Source organism: Micromys minutus (genome assembly GCF_963924665.1).
Source record: "Micromys minutus genome assembly, chromosome: 10".
Lineage (NCBI taxonomy): Eukaryota > Metazoa > Chordata > Mammalia > Rodentia > Muridae > Micromys > Micromys minutus.
The window spans coordinates 51,625,863-51,653,556 of record NC_137979.1 but is presented as its reverse complement, the minus strand read 5'-3'; the positions used below and the strand labels follow the sequence as shown (position 1 = coordinate 51,653,556).

At 45.2% G+C, this 27,694-nt stretch overlaps 1 protein-coding gene across 2 annotated transcripts in view; it reads left to right on the top strand.

Annotated features, from left to right (window-relative positions):
- Positions 1 to 13,378: 13,378 nt before the first annotated feature.
- The window catches only part of MARCHF10 (membrane associated ring-CH-type finger 10), a gene marked incomplete at both ends in the record, with an annotated part of 82,025 nt that continues 67,709 nt past the window's right edge, over positions 13,379 to 27,694 (top strand). For both annotated transcript variants that reach the window (XM_080924523.1, XM_080924524.1), the window contains 2 exons: positions 13,379 to 13,468; positions 25,812 to 25,928. In XM_080924523.1, the coding sequence (XP_080780649.1) occupies positions 13,379 to 13,468; positions 25,812 to 25,928 (207 nt within the window). The remainder of the gene's footprint in view (positions 13,469 to 25,811; positions 25,929 to 27,694) is intronic.

The window sequence follows — 27,694 nt, the reverse complement described above, 5'->3', positions numbered from 1 at the left end:
TGTTCCCTTGATCCCTAAATCCTCTCCCTCCCCCTTAAGACTTTCCCAATCTTGTTACCTCCATCCCTGAAGTCCTTCTCACCCTTTAGGTCTTCCCCAGAAAGACCATCCTCAACCACCCTGTTCCAATAGCTTCCTACTCTCCCCACCGTGCCCCCAATATTTCTCTGTCACTATTCCCTATTAGCAAATACCTGTCAGCAATAACCACCTGTTGGTGTTTATTGATTGGTGTGAGCATAAATTGTCTCTGACACTTATAGCCATTCAATAATTATTTGCCCATCAAACAAACACATTTGGTATCCACAGCTTTGACCAAGGGCAGCAAACTCCCATGACCACACTTTCCTCTATCCCCTCCCACTCCTCGCTCTCCCAAGTTGTGGCTGACAGACAGTTGTGCTGTCCGCAGACACCCAGTGTCGGGCTAAGGCAATACAACAGAGGAGAAAAGAGCTCATCTGCTGTCATCTGCGAGGTTACAGAAACAGCAGGAGAACCGCCAAGAAAGGTCTCTGGGCTGGGGGGAGGGGGCAGGGCTCAGTGAGTAAAACCACTTGCTGAGCAAGCGTGGGGGCCTCACTTTGAATTGCCAGACACAATGTAAAGCCAGAAATAGGCTGACTGGCCCAAGAGTCTCCAAGCCTGGGGCACTAGAAGCAAACAAGAGAGTCTGTCTCAAACAAGGTGGAAAAGGGGGGGCCAATACACAGTTGACCTTTGACCTCCACACACCCATGGCACATGACAGTCACACACATGAATCACACACACACACACATCATATAATGATGATGATAATAAAAAGACAAGAGGGCACGTGTCAGAGATGTTTTATGACTCAGAGGAATATCCATCTGTGTGCTCCCCACATCGTCCCTGGAAGGAGTGAAGGGCATGCCACAGGGACAAATCTCCAGCAAACATCTCAAGACTGGTGCTACTTAGAAAGAAAGCTACCTCTGACCTGTCTGGTTTTCTTTTCTTTTTCCTTTTTCCTTTTTTTTTCTTCTCAGCTCTGGTTTTCCTCGCTTGCTCTGCCCCTTTGCCTGAGTACAATGCCACAGTATAGTCCACCGAAGCCCAGGATGTGCCTGGTGCTTGAGTTCCTGGCTTCTTGATAAGCGTCAGTTTTGTTTGTTTGCTTTGGCCTGAGCACTTAATTTGTCCAGAAACCTATTTAATGCTCATGTGTTTTTCTTCCCCCCACCACACCCCAGTTCTGGAGATAAAGCCCAAGACCTTGCACACACTAGACAAGTACTCTACCACTGACCTATACTGTTATTCCCCACATGGGACTTTTTTGATGCAGTTGTAGCTTCCGAAGCCATGCGGGCAGGGCTTGAAGATCAGCCCACAACTTGTACTCTTGGCTAACCATGTATGGCCTGAGTTTATTCAAAGTCCAAACAAATCAGATATTCCTTCTGGACTGAAGTCAAATTCTCTCCTTTGGTAACCATTTTTCAGAAGAAAAAAAAAGACAATATATTTGTTCAGAGTTCTTGTAATCAAATCCAATCTTACATCAGAGGCATTAATTGCCACAATGAAAGGTTCTGGGTACTCCAAATCTTCCAAAGTAGATAAAGCAATTAAGGTTTCATGGGACTTCTGAGAAGCATTTCAGAGCTGGGGGATCCAAGCCCTCTAATGAATCTGCCCCCTCTTTGTAAGACAATACAACAGACCAACTACGACTCTGACAGAGGAACATTCTAAGAGCTCTTCTCAAGGACATGCTTTATTAAGAAATTAATTGTAGGGCGTATGCCGATCTCTGACAGAGTCTACTTTATCCCACAGACGAATTGGATTGGGAACATCTGATCTTTGAAAACCCAACTGGCATTACTAAGTTTCGTATCGTTCATGGATGACTGCAAACCTCAAATGAGATCACCCTCCTGGTTAGAGAAGAGGTCTTAACAAAAGGGGTCTCTGAAGTGCAATCTAAAAATTAGCCACGGGGATAATAGCAATGTATTAGAGACATAATAAGCCTTTGAAGGGGTTCTTTGATGTTGTGGATGATGTACCTTTGGGTGTCAGTGTGCACCTGTAATGTAATCAGTGGCTGTCGGTGCTGATGCTGGGCATAACACTAGGAACTGGGACTTTAGGACTTTTAGTATTTCATTCATTCTCACAGGAAAGAAGGCCCTGATGATTCTACTCCTAATTCTGGGGATCTTCGGGTTTGGAAAAGTGATAAAAAGCTGTTTGCTCTCCAACAGCAAATGCAACTGCTGGGAATTTAACCTGAGTTTTCTTCAAGTCATACTATGCTGCTGCTAGAATACATGGTCGAGAAATAGCCCCGTGAAGCCGAGCAAGAGGGGACCTAACTGAATCATGTCAAAAACATCCAAAAGCTTTGATGGGAATCAACCGGATCAGTTATCAGATGGAGATGTCTCTGGGTAAGAGGAAGGTTATTCCTCAAGGTCTCCTGCTGCTGCTGGATAAATCCCTTAAGAACAAACACACAATTCCCTTAAATCTAATTCAATATGCATCTAGCCTTCTGATCTTTAATTCAGCCTCCTGGGAATGTCTTTCCACAAGGAACAGAGCACCTCGCATGTCTAACAAGGGTCAGTCTGCAGGATTTATTCTCTGGGAAAGAAAATTGATAGTAAGATTACTGAGAATCAGTCTCTAAATGATTGATTCTGAGTTAACAAAAATGGATCCCTGGGGCTGGGAAGCCAGCTCCGTGGATAAAGTGCTAGCTAGCGTCACACTTGTGAGAATGTGAGTTCAGATCTCCAGAACCCATAGGAAAGCAGAGCACAGTGGTCCATGCTATGGTCATCCCAGCAATAGTGAGATGGGAGAAGACCTGCGAATCCCAGGAGTGACACCTGAAGTTATTGCACATAGCTGTACATGCGTGCACATGTCTGTACATGCATGGACGTGCTTGCACAAATGTGTAGAGGACTCAAGGATCTCAGGCCCACAGATGAGCACTAGAGAGACCAGAAATGTTAAACTCGAAGGCTTGCCTCTTCAGTGGAAGGGATGGGTACCTGTTTCCCACCCAGAATGCTGAGGTGGTGCTATGTGTACAGCCAGGCCACACCCAAGTTCCCCAGACTATTATGCTTATCCCAGAGCCTCCCTCCTTTATTTTGGGCACTGTTTCTCAATCACTAAAACCCATCTTTTGTAGTTTGGTGGCCTCTACCATATCTATATGACTGAGACCACACCTGATCCTCCCCTAGGCCCTTAAACCTACCTATAGAACCAATCTTTATGGAAGAGGTTACATATACTTTACAAAAGAGTTTTGATGATGTCATGCCTAAAGCTTGTTGTGCATGTGGGATTGAGATCAATGTTACCAGAAACCATTCCCCCAAAACCCTACTTTACTTAAACTTGTCTAAGATAAACTGCCCAGTGTTGGAGTCTAGAGGTCTAAACCAACAGTAGCTATTAAGTCATGTTGAACCAGATTTCATTTTCACTTAATGCAGATCTTATTCTGCTAGCCATGGGGTTTGCAGGGACCCCCCTTCACATACATACATACACACACACACACACACACACACACACACACACAAGTTCTTGAACCTATAAAAACCAAGAAGCAAATCTTGACTATTCAATGACCTACTAAGCATTCTACTTGTGTGTTTGGGTGTGTGAATGTATGTGTGCAGTATGTATGTGTGTGTACACTTGTGTGTGTGTGTGTGTGTGTGTGTGTGTGGTGTCCATGTGTGCATGTGCTGGTATACATATATGTGCATGCTCACAAATGTCAAGGCCATAGGCAGATGTTAAGTAGCTTCCTTTATCACACTACCACCTTATCTTTCAAGACAGGGTGTTTCACTGAACCCAGAGTTCAAAGGTTGGCTAAACTGTGAAATCTGGGGACCCACTTGTCTCTACATCCTCCCTATATCCTCCCACATTCCAATCATACTGAGTTACAGATATGTGTGACCACACCTAACTTTGGACATGAATACTAGGATCCAAACTCAGGTCCCCATGTTTGTGTGCTTCTGCAAACTGCAATTCACCAACTGAGCCATCTTGATACCCAGCCCCCTCCCCCCATCATAATGACATTGATATGTCTTCTTTTAATGGATGACATTAACCGATCGCCACAATGGCATCCCTGTCTAATGAAACATGACGGTAGGGTGAATGCAGAAAATCACCACAGCCCACAACATACTTAGTCATTAGCTAGTTTTAAAAATTATTTAGGGGCTGGCAAGATGGTTTTACCACATCTGACAACCCGAAGTTTGATCCCTGGGACCCACACGATGCAGGAAAAGAACCAACTCCTCCCGTCTCCACACAACATGGCACATGCTCTCCACCACACACAAAACAATAAAAAGTATTTTAAACTTTTAAAAATTGGTCAGATGAATTCCCAAAGAATTCTAAAGGCTTAACATGACCACAGCCTCCTTCTCAGGAAAGCTCCCAAAAGGCTTTCTCTCCTTGCTTAGTTTTGTAATTGTAATTCAATTTTATTTATCTCTATCTGTGTGCATGTGACATGTTTGTGGGTGCCCTTATAGACAGAAGATGGTCTCAGATCCCCGGTGCTGGAGTTAGAGGGAGTTGTGAGCTGCCCAACATGAGTATCAAGAACTGAACTGGAGTCTTCTGGAAGAGTAGCAGATGTTCTTAACCACTGAGCCATCTCCAGGCCCTTGTTGGTTTGTTTTTTGAGACAGGTTGTAGCTCAGGCTGTCCATGAGTCTCACAATCTTCCTGCTTCTACCTCCAGAGAGCTGAGATTACAAGATGCACCACCACACCCAGGATAGAATGATTTTAACAAACAAATAGGCATGGTTCATGCCAGGCATGAGTGAAGGCAACACAATGACCTCAGCTGATGAGAACAGGAACTCATTAGTCATGGAAGACTCAAGGCAAAATGATCCTAAGTTGTTTCGAGGGAGGCCATTTGGCAGGAAGCTCTGTGGCCTATAGAAACTCCTGATTGTACTCTGACAAGGACCTAATTAGTTAGTTGTCTGCCCCCCTCCCTCCTTATCTCCCTCCCTCCTTTCTTCCCTCTCCTCCTCTCTGCTTCTTTGTCTGTCTGTCTGTCTGTCTGTCTGCCTCTCTCTCTCTCTCTCTCTCTCTCTCTCTCTCTCTGTGTGTGTGTGTGTGTGTTAGGATTGGCTATTTCAACACCATAGAGTACCTGTGTAAGTCCCCATGAACATCTCAGTCTTAGAAGAGCCACACCCCTCACATTCTGCTCTGGATTAAATATTTTGTTGTTATTTTTCAAACTTCACAGGCTTCACCTGAAATGTTCCGCTTTGCAGAACTCTTAGATTCAAGTAAAGGATTTCTTGTGGCTTATTTGCAAATGCAAGTCACCTGGGTGATTAGAACCCATGCCTACTTAAGCCCCTTTCTTCTAATTTTCCAGGGGCACTGAGCACAAAGGAATGGTGATTAGGACACTCCCTTCCACGGAAACTGTTGTTCCTTTCATGCTTCTGAGTTTTTCTTTGGCCCCACTAGCTTTTTCACACTGGAACTGACCTGCTTTGTAATTTACATGTCAAGGTTAAGTTCACTCCTGAAAAGCTGACCTCTGAGTTGCTCTGTGGCTTCTTTAAGAGCTGATCTTTGCCATTGTCACTTTCTCTCATGGGCACGGCGTTTTCTTCTCATAGAATTTAAACTTTCAAAAAGAACCACAAGAGAAGACAGAAGGAACTAGGTGTGTTGGCACCTGAAACCCCAGCATTGGGGAGGCAAAGGTAGGATGAACAGGTCAGCCTGGTAGTGCAGTCATCACCCGCCCCGCCCCTCCCCCAAGCACAAAACAACAACAACAACAACAATAAAAGTACTTGAAGTGTAAGAAAGTTTCAAGCTGAGACAGCAACTTCTCCAAGCCTTGTAGTTTGTACTGTAGTAGTAAAATGTGCCTTGAAAAATGAAACTAACCAATTAATGTTTTGTCTTCTCTTATTTAAGCCCCACAACAGTCTTTTGAGGGTGAAACTTTTTTTTTCTAACTCTTAAAGTAGAAAATTAAACATCCACATCTAACATGTGCCCGTATGGTTTTTTCTTTTTCTTTTTCTTTTTTTTTTTTTTCTTGCTAGTGGGGAATAGCAAAGCTGTTGGGAATGGGAGTTTTCCTTCTGAGCTCTGGGTCCATCCCCTGTCAGAAGTCCTCGGCTATGTCATCTCGGTTCAACTACCTCCCTTAGGCCTCGGTAATAATAATCACCACTAATTACCCTTACTGTTATCACTTTTGAGGTAGGTCCTTCGTCTCTAAGAACAAGCTTCCTACCTATCATTTTACTATTAAAGTTGCAATCCCCACACCTCCCCCCAACACACACACACACACACACACACACACAAAACACACACTGGTGAGGTTTCCTTAGAAGGCCTTCACTTCCTCTAAGAACTGGATTTCAGGCACATGTCATCACATCCACTCTCTGTGGTGCTAAGGACCGAAAGCCCAGAACCTCGTCCCAGACAGGCACTGAGCTACATCCCCAGAAAGGGTCTCAAACTTGGGGTCCCTAATCGTACCCCTTTGAAAGGCAAAGGGGATCCATGCTATGTCCTTACCAGTTAACGGTTTAATAGGGAGTCTTTGTTAGCCAGCTGAGAACAAGAAGAGCAGGATCACTCAGCAGGCACCTGCCACCAAGCCTGACAACCTGGGTTTGGTTACCGGGAGCCACGCGGTAGGAGAGAACAGACTCCAGCAACCCGACCTCCCCTTCCATGCACAGGGGCACGCTTGCTGTCTCGCACATCCGATAAAAGTGAGATGTAATAAAAAAAATCTTTAAAAATACTAATAATAGAAAACGGTTTGGAAAGGGAGAGCAATGAAGGTCAGATGAGAAAGAACCCAAAACAAAGACTTCCCCAAGGCATATTTTGTCTAGACTCTGTGTTGCTCAAGATACGTCTTAGAAGTTGGCGTGAAGGTGAGGAGGAGGGTTCAGCGTGTACCAGAGCCCCAATGGGCAGGGGACGACTCAAGGACAAAACCAAGAAAGCAAGTCCTGGGGAACAAATAGGGACAGTCACTGTCCAGGGTCTGGGGCTCACTTCTTAGTCAGTGTAGAGTCTGAGTGTGTTTTGTTGGTGAATAAGACATGGGACCTATGCTGCTTCCGCACTGGGAGAGGTGGGTCTGGGGTACCGCCGACAGGGCCTCGGAGTGTCCTTGTAAAGTCCTTACATGAATCCAGTTCAGAGACCATGGAGTCCTAAATTAAGGGTGGTGGTGATGAGAATAGAAAAGGTGTCATACTCCCAACACAAAGTCACCACCTGATAGTGGGCCTACAGGGGCTGCATAGAAGTGTCCTGGACCCCAGACATAAGGAGACTCTGGGACACTGGTGAAAGTTCCAATTTCTATTGTTTATCTTCTTTGCTCTCCACCCAGTCTAACACGCCCTTAGGTGACATCAGCCAGCAAGGTACTGAGTATCTAAATATGCAAAAGAAATAGAAGACTTTTGAGGTTGCTTATTAACGTTTCAGTGAGAAATAAACGCAGCCTAGGGACAGTGATGTGAACCAAGGACCTGGTGGGCACTGGTCTAACCCTCCAAGCTCCTCTTTCCTGGAGAAGCCGGTAATGACCAGTGCTAATTAAAAGGCCAGCTTTCGGTCTCCGTTTTGAAGCTGATCGGGTTTATTTCTTCTCTGAGGTTGGATCGAAACATTTGCTTTAAAATCCCTGTGCAAAAAAAAAAAAAAAAAAAACCTCAAGAAGTGCAGAATCTTTTCTCCTTTCCGTGTCCTCCCTTTACTGTTTTATTTTAATTTTTTCCTCTCTCTCATTTTCTAATCTCCATCTTATAAGAAACAACACTGAGTCTGGGCGTGAACACGGACAAAATCTGAGTGCCTATTCCTAGAGCATCTCTTCCAAGCCAGCCGCCATCACTCCTTTCTTTTCCCAACTGCATCCCTCCTCGTTCCCACGGCAACCGGCAGAGCCGCCCACGTGTGGACTCAGGACCCCCGGGGCCGCAGCCCTGCCCCACCCCCACGATCCACGTTCCCTCACGACTAGTGGCTCAGGCTCCGCGCGAGGAGGGAGGCCCGGTTGCCAAGGAAACGGGAGGACGCCAGGCAGCCGCCCCCACCGTCTCCGCCCCGAGAAAAGGCCGGAGGCCTCGGCGGACAGCTGCCTCCCGGGAGGAGAAGGAAGAGGGGCTGCTAGAGGGAGGGAAGACGTGAGGCGTGAGGGAGGAAGAGGAGCCCAGGACCGGCCCCACGCACGATTGATGGGCGGCTCTTCTGCCTGCCCACCCGCTCCGCCCTGCGGTCCCTTTAGCCCCTTGTGAGGGGCAAAAGTGCTGATCCCCAAGGTAACGGGCGCCCGCCCCAGCCTTCCCAGAACTGAGGACCAGCTTTACATTTAAACTTAAGATTCTGAAAGGAAATCAGACCTCTTAGCGCCCCTCTCTTCTTCTGCCTGACCCCAGCTCCTGTTTCTACCTCCAAGGAACAGATTTAACGGAGTCTAGTCGGGTTTGCACACTGGTAGCTCCCCTAAGCACTACCCTCCCACAGCTACATTGGTCTACAAGTCCAGGAAACAGCTTTTGAGTGTAAAATTACGGTATTATTAATGGTAGAACCCAATCGCTTGTCAAACTTGTGATGTTCTTTTCATTTTTCCAATTACACAGTCTCTGCTCTGGGCTAATAGTCCGTGTGCATTAGCTAGGTCTCTCATACATTCCTCCACCCCAACCTTTAATTCCCACGTTAAATTGGAACAGTCTTCCTCTCCACCACCACCCTGCCTCAAGCCCTCAGCCTCTGAAGTATAAAACGGACCTAAGTCACTAAACTTATATTCAACACAAGTTTATAAGCTGGGATTTAAAACAAACAAAACTAAGATTTTCCCCCCCAAAACTATAATTGAAACAAAACCTGTAATCCTTGTCATTACAAATTAATTCATTGTGGAAAAGTTTGGATTAAAGTCTTCTGAAATCCTCTTCCAAGCACCCAATCATGGAAATGGAGGAATTTATAAGCCGAGTGTCAGATGGTAACAGCTACTTACGCCTTGCTTCAAATGTAGCTTCAGCATAACGAGGTTAGATTTGCATTTTGCCTATTTACCAAAATCAAGACAGTATAGTTTTAATGATATTTCACAGAGAGAACATAGCAAAAAAATGGAAAGATAGCTTATTTTAAAAGCACTTCTTTCGGGTCAGCTTTTTTTTTTTTTTTTTTTTTTTTTACGAATACAGTCACAGAAAAGGATGTACGTACACAGGAATGTGCGTGTGCATTTACATGTACACAGGAGTGATACATTTGAGAATGGAAAGAAAATGTGTTCTGTTGTTATTCCTGGTCTCCTTAGTCAGGGCGTCTCAGTCTGAATTCCCTAGAAATTTATGCTAGAGAGGGATTCAAATGTCATAGAGTTCTTAGAATATTCCTCATTGAAATTTCACAGATGTGTGGAATTTTGAGGCCTGGCAGAATCACTCACTTCCTCTCCCTGCCTCACGCACCTCCTCGTCCCCGGCCCTTTCCCTCTCCTTAGCATGGCATCTCACACTGATTTCTAAAACACACACTTGATCCAGTGCTTTGTCACCAGAGGCTTACAACAGAAGTACACGTGATCATGCGTGATTTTCAGAACGAAAAGCAGTTCAAAGGTGAGAACGAAAGACGACACGGGTTGAGATTTCAGAATCACGCCTTGCCCACGCTTTATTTTCTGCCCCCACACAGCACTCAAGCACCTGCCTACGTCTGAAAAAAAAAAAAAAAAGAAAAAAAAAAAAGAAAAATCCTTGGCTTCAAATGGCCATCTGGTTGAGTAGGCCCACAAAAAGGTACTCTGAGAATTAAGCATTATTTCCCCTGGATTTATTCCTATAGAATTATTTCTATTTCTCATTCATTCTGGTCAGTTTTTCAAACTCGTAGTGTGGCTGAAAATTGAAGTTCATCTGGAGACCATTTTCCTAACCTGAGGTAATGTGCTGTTGTCTCCTTGGTGTCTGTCTCTAATACCAAGGAAACTGATTGTTTCATCTCACCAGGTCTTGATACAGTTAAAGAAGCAACTACATGTGGCACTGTGGTGCTTCCGCTGCTTATTTTACAGTGAAGTGCAGTGTGACTTAAGTTGGGTGGGGGAGCGTCTCTCCCAGGCAATGTGAAAGTTCTTTGTTTTGCAGACCATTGTGAAGCCAGAAGACTTAGCAAGTCTTTCAATGATACTGTTTCCTGCCTCTTCAGGCCAGATTATTTCATGCCTCCTGACTAAGAACCTTCCTTAAATTATACCACCCGAGGCCAAGACAGATGAACTGACTTTGCTGTGTTAACTTTGTACAACAATGTTTCATCCAACTGGACCGTAGGCTGTGCCCTTCTTGGCCATAACATAGTTTCTTTATGAATCCTGATGTTCTCCACCTGGTTAATATTCAGACAGGCTTCTTTTCCCAACAGGAGCAGCAGGGGGTCCATCTTTCCCTTTTTAACCCCATCGGTTTTTCTGACAAAAGGGGAACAGACTTCATTCTATGCAGGTACAAATTTATATGAAAAGTTAAGTGTGATCTTTGAAAATGTAGTCTATGAATGTCTGCTGAAATCTCTCTCTCTTTCTCTCTCTCTCTCTCTCTCTCACACACACACACACACTTTAGTGTGTCTTTACTTACCTGTTACAGTCATGGAAATCTGACCAGCACAGTTGCTGATAAATATTAGAAATAACAGGTAATGAGGGTAGAGCTTCATGCCTTTGAAAGTGCAAGATGAGGAACCGCTCACCCTCCTGAGCCAAATGAAAGCAAGTTCAAAGTGCCCTGAAGCACTTAAGAGAAACTAGCAAATCGTGGAGTGTGGGGTGGTGGAAGGGTTCCATAGAGCCTGGTCAGGTTGGGTCTTACAGGACAGAGGTTGGTGTGCCAACTTGATTCTTATCACAGAGAGAACTACTGACTAGTTTTAAGAGGAGAGAAGCATGATCCTATTGAGACGTTTTACAAACTATAGAACTATCTATTATAGTTTCAGACCCTAACTCTCGAAGACCCACTGCCTATCTTAAGTAAAAATAACCCCCCCTGAGGACCAGGAAACTGTCACGCTGCTCAGGGGTAGATGATAAACCTTGCAAGATTTCATAACTCCCAGGTGAGACACTCATGGGTCACCATGAGTCAGACACAAGCTGATTGTCAATATCTACTCACACGGACTAAAACGGAGGAGGGTAGGAAAGCCACAGAGTACACACACTTGGAGGTTTGGTTGGCGACTGTCTCCCCTGCCATTCCTGAGGGGCTGAGAGCATGCTGTAGTCAGTCGTTAAAAATATGGGTAGCAATCCATGAAAGAGCCCCAGTGGACGACACAGGAATTGGAGGTGGGCTTCCACAATCCTGTTGATGAGGTCTGGTGTCTCAGTAGGAACTGTGCCATTTTATACTGTGAGCTGACTGTGTTACAGTATGCTCACAAATTAGAACGCACCAACCAGAGCCTAATTTCTTGAAATCAAGACACGTCTTTGCCACCTGTTCCTACAGCTAGTACAATGTAACTTGAGCCTTGTGGTCCAGTCATTACCCTTGCTAAAGGTATTAACAGCCTCCTCCTGGGAATGCCTCTTCAATATCCATGACCCAACACCCACTGGGGTCCTTTACAGAGCTTCTATTGGACCATCTTTTCCCTACGTTAGATGTGTTAATGGTTTTGTCCCCAGTCCAGTACCCACTCTGCTTCTATCTTGTTACTAATATGCCAGCACTGGCCAGATCTTTACCTGTCCAGTCAGCTCAGAGCCTGCATCTCATGGCTGGCTTGACATCTCTGTTTGCCGTACACATTCCAGACTCCACACTGTTTTCTCACAAAGCTGCCCCTCCTAATGCCAGGTAGACAAAGCATTCCTTCAGAGGTAACTGATGAAAAGCTTGGTCTTGTCTTAGCTGTGTCTCCTGGTGGTCAGGATGCCACATCACCCCCCTTCTTGGTTAAACATCTTCTTGAAGATGTGGTTAGGTTATTCTTCTGTATCAGAAACTGGTGGCCCCAACTCCATGTTTTATCCCCACTTTGTCCTCCACACTACAACCTTTAGTAGTCTTTTACACAAGAGTAAGTGGTTGGGAGATGGCGAAGTCAGTAAGCATTAAGACTTGAGTTCATGATCCTCCCTCGACACGATTTAAAAAGCTGAGCAAGCAAGAGGAGACAGAAGCATCCCTGAGACTTTCTGGTCAGCTATTCTTGCCAAAATCAGTAAGCCCTAGGCTCAGAAAGATACCATCTCTCAAAAAAAAAGAAAAAAGAAAAAATGGAAGAGTGACTGAGGAGAAAAATGTCAGACACTGGCCTACACTCGCGCGCGCGCGCGCGCACACACACACACACACACACATACACATACATGGACATGCACACACACATACAGCATGCAACCACGTATTCCCCAGTTAAAACCTATCAGGAGCTCCATGTGTCCTTCCACTGTGACATACCACGTTCCATATGAGCTGTCTCTGCCATGTGTTCCATATCACATCCCTCTGCCGCTCTCCCCACCATCTGCCCCAGTCGCCCTGCCCTCTCTCCATTTCTCACTTGTTCCTTCATGCCCTGAACCACCTGCTGTCCTCGCCCAACTCCTGCCTGAGTCACAATCTATCAAACCCAGTGACAGTGTTGACCTCTTGCCTGACTCATGATTATCAAACCCAGTGTCACGGCCTGACCCCTCCAGACAGACTCTGCTCCTCTACAATGCTTTTCTTTCAAAGAACCCGCACCCGGCTCTGTACTGGCAGTTAGGGCTGAATTGTCTAGCCTTGGTTTTCCATCCTAGACTGTAGGCAACACAAAGGTGGGGTCATGTCTGCCTGACTGGCTGCTGTACCCAGCAGCTGACAGTGTCTGGGTTGGATCAGGCACAATAGTCGTACACATGAATTTAAGTAACCCAGGACTTGCGTTTGGTCCCTGCAGATCTGCCTAGGCTCTTTGTTTTCTTCTCTGCCGTGCACAGACCTGCTTCCCAGTCAGGTGTCAGTCAACCTAAGTCCCTACGAATAACCAGGATAGGATCACTGAAGCCAGCTGACGAATGTCACTGCATTATTTATGCGGGAACAGAACGGAGATAAGGACTTTGACACTAATTTTAAAAAGAGGTTATGTGTACCTTTCAAACAATGGGGGACTAGATTAATAAAAGAACACACGCAATTATACCCAAATGCATCCAAATATGGTGACTCACAGAAGCATCTGTCACAGTATGCTTATTTCTCTCTCGTGTGTAGAACAGGAACTAAGAACCATGTTGCATGAAGCAAGGGACAGACAGAAGTTCGTCAGCGATGCTCAGTATCTTCGGGACATGCAGCATAAGGTGGACTCAGAATATCAGGTAATTGCAGAAAGCAAGATTTGCCTTCCCCCATCTCTTGGAATAGTAGAATTTGGGAGACAGCTTGCATATAAAACATCACCACCACCCCAACCCACCACTCACTGTAAAGTAATCATTTAATCCCCGTGGTGGTCCCAACTTCCTGTTTTACCCCCACCCCATCCTCCATGCTACAATGTTAGGGGCCATTGGGAATGAAAACCATAAATGTGGGGGCTAGGAGATGGTTCACCCCAGATGAAGCGAAAGACCCTGTTTCAAGGAAGTACAATAAAGAAGATAGCAACACACCCAGTATCTTCCATGACTCACACATGTGTGCCTGGATGTGTGCACTTATGCACACACACACACAAGCATATATATATATATATATATATATATATATATATATACATATATATATCATACACATATTCATGCATCCACGCGAATATTTAACATAGTGTTTGATCCTCTGCCTCCTTGATGATAAGTGATAATCAGGTTTATATTTGACTGAGAAACAACGAGACCTTAAATGGTTAACTAAATTGCCCTACCATTTACAAAATAGCATGCCCTCTCTGTTGTCACAGGTACCAGAAGAAAGGTGGTTACTAAGCAAACTTCTGGTCTCTGTGGCTACAGTGTTTGCATGTAAAAACAAAACTTTGGGAGCCCGAGGGGTCATGATGTAATTACCTGGGGCTGGCATAGGACAGACTTGCTGGACTGGGTTGTGGGACTCTTGGAACATCGAGGAGAAGTCACTCAACTCTCCCCCAACCTCCTCTGAGAAAAGCAGCCCTGGCCAATCAAGGAGACAGATCCTCAGCTTCTATGGAGCTCAGAGAGCTGTTCCTCGAGAAGGAAAACACAGCTCAAATCTCAGGTTTTTCTCCTCCTTAGCAATTTCAGTTAGAACCGAGCCTTGGGGGTCACCAAGGAAACCAGACCCGTCTCAGTAGCCTGACTTCACCTGCACGGCACTGGGGCTGGAAAAGGCCAGCAGTTTCTTCCTCAGTTGCCAACACACACCCATGCGGACTTCAAAGGGAAGGAAAATTCCAGAAATTGAACAAGAATGTCAACCCCTGGACAGGTTACTCAGGGAATCACCCAATTTTCACAAAGATGCCTCTGCCCCCTTGGGTGGTGGTTGGAAACACTTGGTTAATACTGTTTCTACAATGAGTACATAAGGAAATTTTCTTGTTATTAATGGTCCCTAGTGAAAAAAAATCACATAACAACGTGTCCTGGATCCACAGTGCTTGTATTTTCTAGGCTCACGTAGGCTGTCAGCATTGCTAGTTGCATTTTTGGCTGGTTTGGTCAATCTACCAACATTTAATTCATGAAGTGCCTACTATGTACTGAACAAGGTTCCTGATCTCCCAGTATTCTTCTAAGTTTGGGAGGTGGAAAATGTTCACACAGTGTGAAGTTATTTTAGTTACTGCTCTAGAGTGACACTAGAAAGTTCCCTCATGAGCCCATGTGTTAGAGGGTGGGTTCCCCACTTGCCACTATGGGGAGACAGGGGAGCCTTTAAGGGGCAGAGACTATTGAAAGTCTTAGGTCTTTGGAGGTATCCAGCTGCAGAATGGAACTATGGGAATCCAGCCCCTTCCTCCCTTTAACTTCTTGGCCACTATGAGGTGAATGAATTGTGTTGCCATGAGATCCTGTAGCACCTCAGGCTCAAAGCAACAGGACATTTCATCATAGCATCTGTCATGATCCAAAGTCTAAGGCTGTGAGCCAAAACAGCTGTCTTTAAGCTGACTTACCTCAGAGATTTGTTACAGTCATAAAAAACTGACTAAGCCAGTTGCTGATAAAATATATGAAAAATAACAGCTACAGAATAACAAAGGAAAGGGGGCCATGCTCCTAGGGACCAGCACTGAGGTAGAGCTGTGTCTGTGGGTGTGAGGGGAAAGAGCTAGCCAAGCGGTCACAAGCATAATGCAAAGGCCCTGAGGCAGGATCCACTCAGAGCCACCAGGAAGTGTCTGACAGAGGAGGGGAAAGAGCTCTGCAGAACCGGATCAGGCTGGCTCTCACAGGGAGAAGCAGGACATACCTACCACCAAAGAGAATCCCAATCACAGTGAGAACACTGGACAGTTTTCCAGAAACGAGACATGATCTGGTTTAGATTTTTTTTTTTTTTTTTTTTTTAAGCCACTTTGGCTTCTGTGAGGGGAAAGGGCTGGAAGGGGCAAGAGGGAAAAAAAAAAAAAAAAAAACAAGATTTTGAAAGGAAAGTATGGTTGACATTTAAGAAAGGGGTTATGGTGATTTGGCCCAAGTTCGTAGGCATGGAGGTGGTAAAACGTCGTCCAGCCCAGAGACTGGGAGAAGAGCAGGTAATGGTTAGAGATGAGCATCAGTGGAAGGAGAAGAGTGACTCCCGTCAACACGTTTGCGCTCCTTCAGCTCTTCTGGCTATCCTTGTGATTTAAAGCTCTTCAGTCTTTACCTCCCTGACTCCACACTTCCAAAATCCTGAGCCAGCCATGGGGAGCCCTCTCAACTTCCTTTTGACGCTCGCTTCTCAACCTTCCAGACGTCCCATCTCAGAGGACAGAGTGTCCCATCCTTGTCCTGCTTATGACTAAGTCCCTTGGTTGGTTGTCCAGCCTCTGCTGTCCACAGGACTCTGCTGTCTGTGTTTTGGCCTCTCTCCCGCTCTATTTTATTTACTTGTGTACGTATTTATTCCTATTTTACGTATGGACTGCCTACTCATCTCACGGAAACAGGATCCGAGGCCTGCTTGCATGCAAAGCCCTCTACCAACAGAGTACTTTCAGCCCAACCTTCTCCTATTGGCTCAATCAAAATGTGCTGGTTTCCACCTTCAAGGAACAAAGCCTTTCCCTCCCCCAACAGCATCCCTGGCTGCTTCCTGTCTGTCTCAAACTCCTGCAGCCGGCCTCATTTCTGTCGCCACTTCCTCCTTGGTTTGTGTGTTTGTTTTTAAGTTTTCTCTTCCTTCTTCCTGACCACTGCTGAGGTCAGGAGCCAAATTCAATGACACCTTCGAACTTTTCTTTCCTGAAGGCTCCTCTTCCTGTCCTCTTTTCTCTGGTGTCACAGTCTCCAGACCTTCTGTCTCCCTCGTGTTAATCTTGCTTTTTTACTTTCTCCTCTCCCCCCTGCCCTTAACTGCTGGTTCAGAGTCCCATCCTTAGCTCCCCACCCCACCTTTTCTGACAAACAAGATCCTCGCCGCCTGTTAGATCTTTCTGGTTTTAACCATGGTTTTATACAAATGTCTTGTACCCAGGAGTCTCGCCAGAAGGCCAGGATCATGGGCACACCTGCTTATTGGTGATTTTCATCTGGGTGTCACATGGGCATCACTAAGCCAACATGTCCACAGGACATCACATGTCCATCCCCCTCCCAGCCCTCTTCAGATCAACCCCTTCCCTGACCCCCTTCCTCTCTCCCACCCACAAAGCTTTGGCTCCCAAACTCTGCCAAGCTCACCTAAGAGCACATGACCTTTTGCACCCCTTATCTTGTGGCCACCACCATGGCCCCAAATGCCATAATTTCTGCCCAGAACTGTCACTCTATCCTTAGTGTCATATCTGCTTTGTCCTCTGCCTGACTTTTGTCTTAATCTATGCTGAGCACCCACCCATGCTACTGGAAGACTTGAAGACCTTTAGAAGCCAGGCTCCAGACCCAAGGACCTAAGAAAGACTAACCTTAGCAAGAACTACTTCTTAACCTCAACCCTAGCCCCTACCCTCACCCCTACCCACATTTCTGCCTCCCCACCCCCTACTCCCCACACCTGCTTTAACTGCATTCTCTGAGAATAAGTATAGTAAAGATCATAGCTTTAACTTAGAACTTAGAATCTAAACAGATTGGACTCACATAGTATCAGGATTCATTTTGTTTTTAAGAAATCACGGAGTCACAATTTATGTAGCATAAAATCCAATGTTTTAATGATTTGTGGTAGGTTTGCAGCCATAACCACATAACCATCGTCCCAGTTTTAGGACAGTTCCCTCACCTCAGCTCCTCAGTACCTTTTAACGCCTTCAGCTGGAGGCAGGACTGAACTTGTCATTTATGTCACTTTCTTTTCTTTTAGACAGGGTCTCACTATAGAGCTATGGCTGTCCTAGAACTCACTCTGTAGACCAGGCTGGCCTCAAACTCAGAGAACTACCTACCCCTCTGCCTCCTGAGTGCAGGAGTTTAATGTATACACCACTATGCCTGGCCCCACGATGATTTTTAAATAATATTTCATCTGTCTTTTGCCTTTTTTTCAGAAAGGCTTTAAAGCTGTGACTTAAAAAAAAAAAATCCCTCGCAGCGCTAGGCATGGAGGCTCACAACTTTACCTCAGCACTTGGGAGGCAGAATCATGCAGATCTCTGAGTTTGAGGCCAGCGTGGTCTACAGCGTGAGTTCCAGGACAGCCAGGGATACACAGAGAAACCATGTCTCAAGCAAGCAGGCAGGCAGGCAAACAGAACACCTCTTGCAGCTGGGCATGAAGGTGTACTTCTAAAATTCCATCATTTGAGAAGCAGAAAAAGGGGGACCATGAGTTCAAAGTTTCCCTGGGCTGGTTGAGCGACTCTGTCTCAAAAGAGAAAAGAATTAATTTTATGACTTGAGTAGCTATTCACTAACTTAGTCATCTAGCCAAAATGTATTTAGATCATTTACTGAGGACAGCTGTGGTGTTGCAATTATACCTGACTGGGGTCTGTCCAGCAGGCCTCGTGTGGCCGTGGATAGCTATGGGGACAGGCCACACACAACCATAGACTTATTTAAATGTTAGGAGGTTATTTTAATGATTTTTTTTTTTTTTTTTTTTTTTTTTTTTTTTTTGGTAACTTGACTGCACAGCTCTTGCGTGTAAACTTTACAGGGACAGCATGTGGCATCGTCAGAAGGTTGCATATGCCTGCTGCGGGTTTGGCCCATCACACCCTGTGGGAATGTGAGCGTTCTCTCTCGGTGCGGCCTTCTGCTCAGGACACCTGGGATTTCCCACCACAGAGTGGGTATACAAACCGGAGAAGACCTAATCACTACACGTGCCTCCCAAGTCATACACACTTGCCACATATCCCCCTCCATGCTTGACTTGTCTTTAATGAACTGGCTCAAATTGAAGCCCTTAGGAACCTCCTAATTTTTTTCTAAAGTTGGGTTATTCCTGCTCTGTCCTAAAATACACCGAAGGGTGGTATGCACTAAATTAATGGGGCCTTTACAGGTCTGTGGGCCAGCTACAAGAAAAGGCTCGACTCACCCATAATTGTTTGGCTTCTACTCCTGTCAGTGGCTGGGTGGGGCTCTTTTAAGAAAAAAAAAGGAGACAAACATCTATCTGTTATATTACACGCTATTTCAGAATCTGGTAGCCCGTATATAATTATATTCTATCTTAGAATTTGGCTCTGTTCTTCCAAGGGTGTTCATGTTTCCTCTCTCTCTCTCTCCCTCTGTGAATGTGTGTGTGTGTGTGTGTGTGTGTGTGTGTGAGTGTGTGTGTGTGTGTGAGTGTGTGTGTATGTATGTGTGTGTGAGTGTGTGAATGAGTGTGTGTGTATGTGTGTGAGTGTGTGTGTGTATGTGTGAGTGTGTGTTTGTGTGAGTGTGTATGTGTGAGTGTGTGAGTGTGTGTGTGAGTGTGTATGTATGTGTATGTGTGTGTGTGTGTATGTGAGTGTGTATGTATGTGTATGTGAGAGTGTGTGTGTGAGTGTGATGTATGTGTATGTGAGAGTGTGTGTGTGTGTGTGTGTGAGTGTGTGTGTGTGTATGTGTGAGTGTGTGTGTATGTGTGTGTGAGAGTATGTGTATGTGTGAGTGTATGTGTGTGAGTGAGTGTGTGTGTGAGTGAGTGTGTGTGTGTGTATGTGTGTCCCTCTCCTCCTCCCTCCTTCTCAAATGTATTTATGTAATGGGAGGCAGAATTTAGCCTTAGCCATTAATGCCCACTGGAAAGCAAGACAGAAAGATTACACTTGGCATTTCCACACAATTTTCTACAATCTCTCAAATGTGCTCAAATTGGTTTCATTTCATGTCACTTACCTACCTCAACTCTTTCAAGTGCAGATCAAACAACTAAACACGAGATATAAACGTATTGAAGGACATGGTGGTGGTTTTTATACCTGGTGGCAGCAGCTGGCAAGGGAAAGGGACAGGTTGAGCAGCTCTGGCTCCAAAATCCCAAATCTCAAATACTCTAGACTGTAAATCTAGTTGAGCACCTAATACGATGCCGCACCAGGAAATTTTGTTTCCATGCACAAAATTATTTAAAATATTATATAAAATACTTTTAGACTATGGGCTTACGGTACCTGGACTTTTGTGGTTACAGCCGGGACTCATCTGCCCAGGGATCTTGTCCTGGGATATATGCAAATATCCTAATATCTGAAAAAAAAATCAAACTTGTTTTTTAAGTGAACTTTAATATCACAAATAATCATCAAAGCCCCCAACTCTGAGTTAGGCACTTGAGACCTGAATAAGAGCAACAGTGAAGAGCTGAGGGCAGCGTCACCAGGCCCTCCTCACAGGGCTGACAGGCTCAGAGCAACCAGACAGGCGCCATTATTAAGTGGGATGTAAGGTTGGGGGAAGGGGATACAGTTCAGTTGGTAGACCGTTTGTCTGGTCTCCTAGTTTTCTTTCTATCTCTGTGATACACACCATGACCGGAAGCAACTAGGGAAGGAACTGGAACTGGTTTATTTCCGTTTAGCTTATAGTCCAGTTCTGGGCAGGAACCTGGAGGCAGGAACGAGCTCAGAGACCGTGGGAGAGCACTGCCTCCTGGATTCCTTTCCATGACTTGCTCTACTCTTTTTTTTTTTTTTTAAACCATCCAGGACCATCTGCCCAGGAGTGGCACTGCCAGTAATGAGCTGGGCCCTCCTGCAGCAACAGTTAATCATGAAAATGCCCCATCGACCTGCCCACAAGTCAGTCTGGTGGAAGCAGTTCCTCACTCAAGGGTCTTTCCTAACATGACTGACTCTTTCAGCTGGTGTCAGGTTGAAGGAAAACAAACCAAACCCAATCCACCAGCACACCTAGGATGCATGAAGCTCTGGGTTCAGTCTCCCAGTGCTCTATAAAACCATGTGCAGGATTACAGCTCTCAGGCAAGAGAGGCAGAAGTTTAGATAGTCAAGAACATTATGGGCTATATTGCAAAGTCAAAGCCAGCCTGAGCTACATGACACCTTGTCTCAAAAAAATAAATAGTATTGGTTATATTCTTTTTTTTTTTTAAACTTAGGCTATTTATATGGTTTTCATACCAGAACTACAAATTGTTCTTATGACACATGGCGTCTTAGGTCCTCAGGAGCCCCAAGGACAGCAGGTAATAGAGAGCCTCTGATCCTAACTACAGATTCAGAAGGCTGTGATGTTAAAGACAAAATGATTTACAGTGTGCTCTGGAATGACCATGCACAAGGCCCTCAGCAGGCTGGCTGAGGACCCTGGGTCCAGAGGCCAGACCTCACCCTCAGGGAGAGTGTGCCTCAGGCCCAGACAGGAAGACTCTTCTGTGACCAAGATCCTAGTTCCTTGCTATGGCAAAGGCTGAGTTTAGAAATAAGTAAACCAGGAAGTGGAAGAACAACAATTTAAAACCTGCTGCTGCTGCTGCTGCTGCTGCTGCTGATGATGATGATGATGATGATGGAGGTGGGGAGGGACATTGAACTCTCCCCACAGGCCAGCTACAGCTAAGGTCCTGAGAGATTCTCCTGCTTCCCGAGGAAGTGACAATCTATGGAGCCCGAGGCCCAAGGTCTTTGCTAGGAAGTGGCAGAGCTGGGGTTGGGTGTGTTTACCAAGATTGGGTTACAGTGAGTCAAAAAGCTCACGACATACCCCACGGGCAGATTCTGTGATTTGCTGTCATAGTGGAAGCCTCTGTTTGAGCTGCTGTTACAGTGCCAAGGTGTGTGTGTGGGGGGGGAGGGTGCACACAAATACGTCACCAAAGGGGAAGAGAAGGAAGCTTGACTGACCACACACTGAAGACTCACTGACACTTCACCGGACAGCTGGAACACAAGACTAATCCAGATGTCCATGAGAAGTACACTAAATTATCAGTAGATCTCATTTCTCTTCCCACCCAGAGATCCCACCTTCTCTGGCCACCTGGTCACTTGAGGATCCGAACCACAGAACCACCACCATCAGTGATGAGACAAACGAACAAACCATTCCCATTCACAAACAGAAAGACAACACATCCTGGGGCAGGGAATGCCTGGGCTTTGACTGTTAGGCCTGGACTTCCGGTCATTCTTTTTCTGCATTCCTTCACAGCAGAGCTATAACTTTGACAGGATCGGTGTTTTGATTCAAACAGAAAGATTGCTCAGCCATCTCCGGCTGAAAATCACTATCTGCCCTGCCAAGGTTTACCTTGCCTCGCACTAATCCATGAGAGACAGGGAACCAGAGAGAATTTTTCTCAACACTGCAAAAACCAATCTATTCATGCTCCCCTTCTGATAAATATTTAAGTCATATGCGTTCATGAAAAGAATTTTAAGCAAGTAAAACCACCCAGCCTACAAGACTTGGGTTCAAAATCTTCCTTGGTCCTTCCTGTATTTGCTCACACTGGCTCACATTTTCTGCTCAGTAGCAACGGCCTGAAAACCCACAGGTGAGGTCGCCACTTACACCTGCCAGTATGAGAAGCAGACTTCCATGTAAGTGGCCCCCACAACAACAGGTGCTCTGATTAGAAGCCACTGTGGGAAGAGCCACACCCAAACAAACGAACAGCTCAGGGCAGGATGGCTTAACTAGAAAGTCTCTTGCTGTCCAGTTTGGCAATCTGGGTTTGAGCCCCGCCCCCAACTCACATAGTGGAAGGAGAGAACCGACTTGTACAAGTTGTCCTGTGATCTGCATATGCATCTCATATGTGCACCGCTATAATTAAATTAATACTATATTTAATGTTTTCTGAAAGCTATTCTACTTGAATTTCAGACATCTCTTCAGCCAACTTCCTTCACGTTTACCAGGCTTATGTTTTTGTTGTTGAACTTATTTTTTGACAGGTACAGTCTAGTATTATTTGGGTCTCTCTCTCTCTCTCTCTCTCTCTCTCTCTCTCTCTCTCTCTCTCTCTCGTGCACGTGTGTGCACATGTGTGTGCTTCAGAGGTCAGAAAAGGTCATCAGATTCCCCTGGAGCAGAGCTTACTAGCAGTTCTGAGCCACCCTCGTTTGTAAGTGCTGGGAACTAAGTCCAGTGCACGCAGCACGTGCACACGAGCCCAGAGCCATCTCTTTAGCCCCGCCTTTGGGTTTCCTGCTTATGTCCTACAGCGAACACGCCCCAGCAGTACTTCTCAGTCTCCGAGTCAATGACTTAGTAACAGAGTGGTTCAAAAATATAACATGGACTGAGGGACAGCAGTAAAATCCCTTTCCAAGCCTGGTGGGGTGAGACCTCATCTTTTTCTAGGAATCCAGGAGAACACCTGCAGCTCACCTACAGTGTCCTGGCTAGGTGCAGTGTGACTGTCTAGGTGGTTCCAGGCAGCACCAGCTTTACTACAGTCCTCTTCTTCCTTAACCTTGGAGCATAACTTCCCAGGCTTTTTCCCCAGGCAGGAAACGTCTGTGAATCCTACAGCATTCAAAAGGAAATGCTTTTTTTTTTTTTTAATGGATGCAGAGAGGAAATGCAAATGAAATCTTTCCTTTCCTACCAAGTCAGGAAGTGGGGAAATGACAAGTCTTCTTCAGTAACAACTTCTTTGGCCTTTACACCAGACTAATTTAATGAATAATTTGACCCTGGTAAGGTGGATGAGAGAGAGGGTCACGGGATCTGTGAACATAGAAATGCCGCAAGAGGTTTTCTTATTTGGGAGGGAGGGGCAGGGTTTAAAATATCAGTTGAAATCCCTGGTGTCTCCGGTTGCTTCAGTCCTAATGCAGAGGGGAAGTGTTTAGCCCTAGATTTTATTTTAATTTTGCTGAGAAAAATGCTGCTTTGCGAGGGGCAGGGGGTGTAGTTATTTTTATTACTTTGCATCCAGGGATTGATATTTTCTGAAGCAAAAGTATGATTCAAAGCCTCACACTCAAATGTGATTCAGATTAAGAATACATGCAAACAAGAAAGATCTCACAGTGAACATACCAGTTGTCAAGTATCACCAGACCCCATCCCCAGATGAAGAGCAGCAGGAATCAATGGCCTCCAAGGAAGGGAGAATCCATTTTCCCCACAGATGAACTAATTTCCGGATAGGTCTGGATAAGGTATTCAATCCCAAGTGGTCAGCCCTAAGCACAAACAGCACCAAATGTTTTATGTAAACATAGAAGTCATAAAAGGAGAGGTTGTTCATTAATTTGAGAAGGGATGGGCAGGACTTGGCAGGAACTGGAGTGAGAAATCAGGTACAAATGATGTGACTACAGTATACTAAGTATAAAATTCTCAACAACTATTAAAAACATTTCACAGTTTAGTAAACTACTTAAAAATTACACACACACACACACACACACACACACACATAATTTAGTAAACTACTTAAAAATTTCACACAAAGAGTAAGGTAATATGAGTGAAATCCAATACCATGCATGTCAGGAGAACGTCATGATGGAACCCATTATATTATATACCAACTTTAAAATTGACAAAAGAAAAAAAAATTCAAGATAGAAAATTCAAGAGGTGAGAGGTGGTTCTTACTCTCCAAATTCTTACTGGCTAGTTGAGAAAAAAAGCTGCAAAACAAAAGCAATTACAATGAAATAGGAAAATTATAGTATTCAAACTGTGTGTGTTAGCTTCGTGTTAATACACAGAAGAACCTCTCTTTATTCATAGGGTGAGAGGGTACCTTCCAAGACCACATACACACACCACCACCACCACCACCACCACCACCCCCCCCACCCTGCACTAGAATCCTGAACCATAAAGTATTTTAAATGTCACCTTGCCACGAACTAAACTTTTTTGAGAAGGGAGTCTCAATTGAGCAATACCTAAATCATATAGGGGGCAGTTTGTGGGGGGTCATCCTGATGGTTAGTTGAGGTGGGTAGACCCACACTGAGTCTGGATGTCCCATTCATGGGTCTATGTAAGAGTAAAGAAAGCTACCCAATCAGGAGCAACCAGCAAGCAGGCTGGGGTAGGTGTGTTTATTCTCTCTACTTATGGCTAGATACAATCTAACTGCTGGAGTTCCTACCTTTATCTTCCCTCCCTGATGGACTGCAACCTGGAATTGTAAGCAGAAGAAACCCTTGTCCTGTCCCATTAGGCACTGCAAAAGACTAGCAGTGTTACCTTGTCTTACGAAGGAACAATTCTGGTGATACAGTGTAGCACTGTTGCCAGTCCTTGGGGGCCATCGTTAAGCAACTTGAGGATTACTCAGCAGCAGTGTTTTGATTTGCCACAGCAGAGCTGACAAATGCAGCAGCTATGAAGCGCAGGAGCACAGCGGGCAGAGCATAGGCTGGACAAAGAGACAATTCTTGTCCCGGGCAGGAAAGAGTGGGATGAAGCGAGATTTTTATCACATTATTCAGAATGGTACAAGATTCAAAACTTATGAATTATTTATTCTTGGAATCTTCCATTTCATGTTTGTGGACAAGGATGACTGTAGGTAACTGTTGGAACCTCAGATAAAGGCAGGCTACTGTCCACTGCTTCATTCCATTAGCAGTTAATTCAGGGAAAGAGATGACGTCACACAGTCAGATCTTAGGGAACTGCAGGCTGAGCCAAGGGAACTGCATTCTACCCAGAGGGGGTTGCATATAGCAGATGCAAGAAAAGTCTTCTCCTATAACTAATAGCCTAGATGTAGATCAACCCAAGACATGGCAAAAGGGGTGCCACAGAGAGGAGTAAGACTGGAAGAAGACTTTTGGGGTACCACCTTCCTTAAACAGGCAACTGTCCTAGAAACTAGAGAGATGGCTTGGTAGTCAAGAGCATTTGCTGCTCCATCATGAGGCCCAGAGTTCAGCTTCATACACCAGTAGGGTAGGTTCATGAGTACCTGGGACCTCGGCTCCAAAGCACTTACATGTGTATCTACATGCATGTGGATGTGTACACACAGACATAAATAAAATCTTTTTGAAAGAAAGAAAAAAAAGTATTCTTTATAAAATGTCCCATGGTGCGATTATTGATTGTATTTACTAAAGCAGTGAGTGGTGGTTTGAATCTGGTGTTTTAGGCATTGGGGGGAGGAAATGACACCCAGGAGAAAAGAGGCTGTGTCTCATCCGTGTCGTGTGTTCCCCAGGCTTGTTTGAAACGGCAGGAATACAAGAAAGAACCAAGTGAGAAGAATCAGGAGCAGCTGTGGGTGAAAGACGCAAGTGACAGGTCCCGGTTTTCAAGTGGGTCGTCATACAAACAGGTATGGAGTCTTTCGTGTGTGTGTGTGTGTGTGTGTGTGTGTGTGTGTGTGTGTGTGTGTAAGAACCAACTCCAGAAGGAACCCATTGGAGCTATCAGTTGGTAAAAATCTTGCCTCACAAACCTGAGAACCTGAGTTTAATCTTCAAAACCCATTTGAAAAAAAAAAAGCCAGTTGTGATAGTGTATGATTGGGGTCCCTGAGCTGGGGAGATAGAGACGGGGGGAGATTCTTGGAGCCCACTGGCCAGATAGCCTGCCAGAACTGAGAAAACCCCAAGCCAGTGAGAGACCCCCATCTCAAACCTCCTGCAAAAAAAAAAAGAAAGAAGGAAGAAAGGAAGGAAAGAAAGGAAAGGAAGGAAGAAAGGGAAGAAAGAAAGATGCTCAAGGTACAGTACCCAAGATCTCTGCACAGCTGGCTTCCATATACCTGAACGGCTGGAGATAAATATTATTTCAAACATATATGAACACACATGGAACCAAAAACTAATAAAATAGAAGTCTTTGCAGAATCTGAAAGGCAAGGATAAGGGAGACATGAGCTAGGTGCTCCCACCCTGAACACCACCTGTCACACCCAAGCCAAGGCATCCCTTGCTGGACCCCACTCTTGTCCCCCTGGTGGTGAAGAACCTGACACTTCTGGTCTAAGACAGGCATTGATCTTAGAGGCAGAGGCACTGGGCCTCCTCAAATTCCGCACCACGCTTGTGGCTTTCGATCTAACCCTTTGCTCCGCTGACTCTGGCTTTAGTTTACATGCAGAAAGAGAGCAAAATGCAATGAGAACTACATGCACTGTGACTGTCAATTGTTTACGTATGTGTATCACAGTAACAAGCACATAGTGTTATAGCAGTGATATAGAATTCACAGTAGCCAGTATCCGAGAGTGAATACCACTGCAGACTGTACTCAGTGCATTCCCTGTATGAGCTCATTTCATTGTCATAGATACATATACGTCTATCTATCTACCTATCTAATGTAAGCATATAGTTTTGTTTCTGAGACTGGGTCTTATGAATCTCAAGCTAGCCTCAAACGGGCTTTGTAGCCAAGGCTGGCCTTGAACTCCTGATCATCCTGTATCTACTTCACAAATGCTAGGATTATAGGCATATAGCACCACATTTGGCTTAGTATATACATATGAAGACATATAAACGGCATTGTGGCACATACCTATAATCACAGCACATAAGAGGCAGGAGAGTCAGCAGTTTGAGGCTAGCCTGAGCTAACAGCACCCCTATCCCACCCTAGTTTACTTTCTGTTGATATACTAAACACCGTAAGCAAAAGCAACTCGGGGAGAAAAGGGTTTGTTTCGTCAGATCCATCAGGAAGGGAAGGCAGGGCAGGAACTAAAACAGGGCCTATGGAAGGGTGCTGCTTACTGATTTATTCTCTCGAGAGCTCACTCCACTTTTTATGTAGCATCCAGGATCACCTACCCAGGGCCACCCACAATGGTCTGATCCTCACGCGTCAATCATCAATTAAGAAAATGCCCCCCACAGACCAATCAATGGAGGCATTTTCTCAATTGAGCTTCTACCTTGCCAGATGACTCTAGCTTGCATCAAGCTGACAAAATACTAACCAGGGCTCTTTATGAACCCACTCATGAACACACACACACACACACACACATACACACACACACACACACACACCCCTTGGCCACATTACAGATGACAGCCTGCTTCAAGTGGTCCTAAGGAGCCTTAGCTACCATTTCACAGGTGGTCTGCAGTG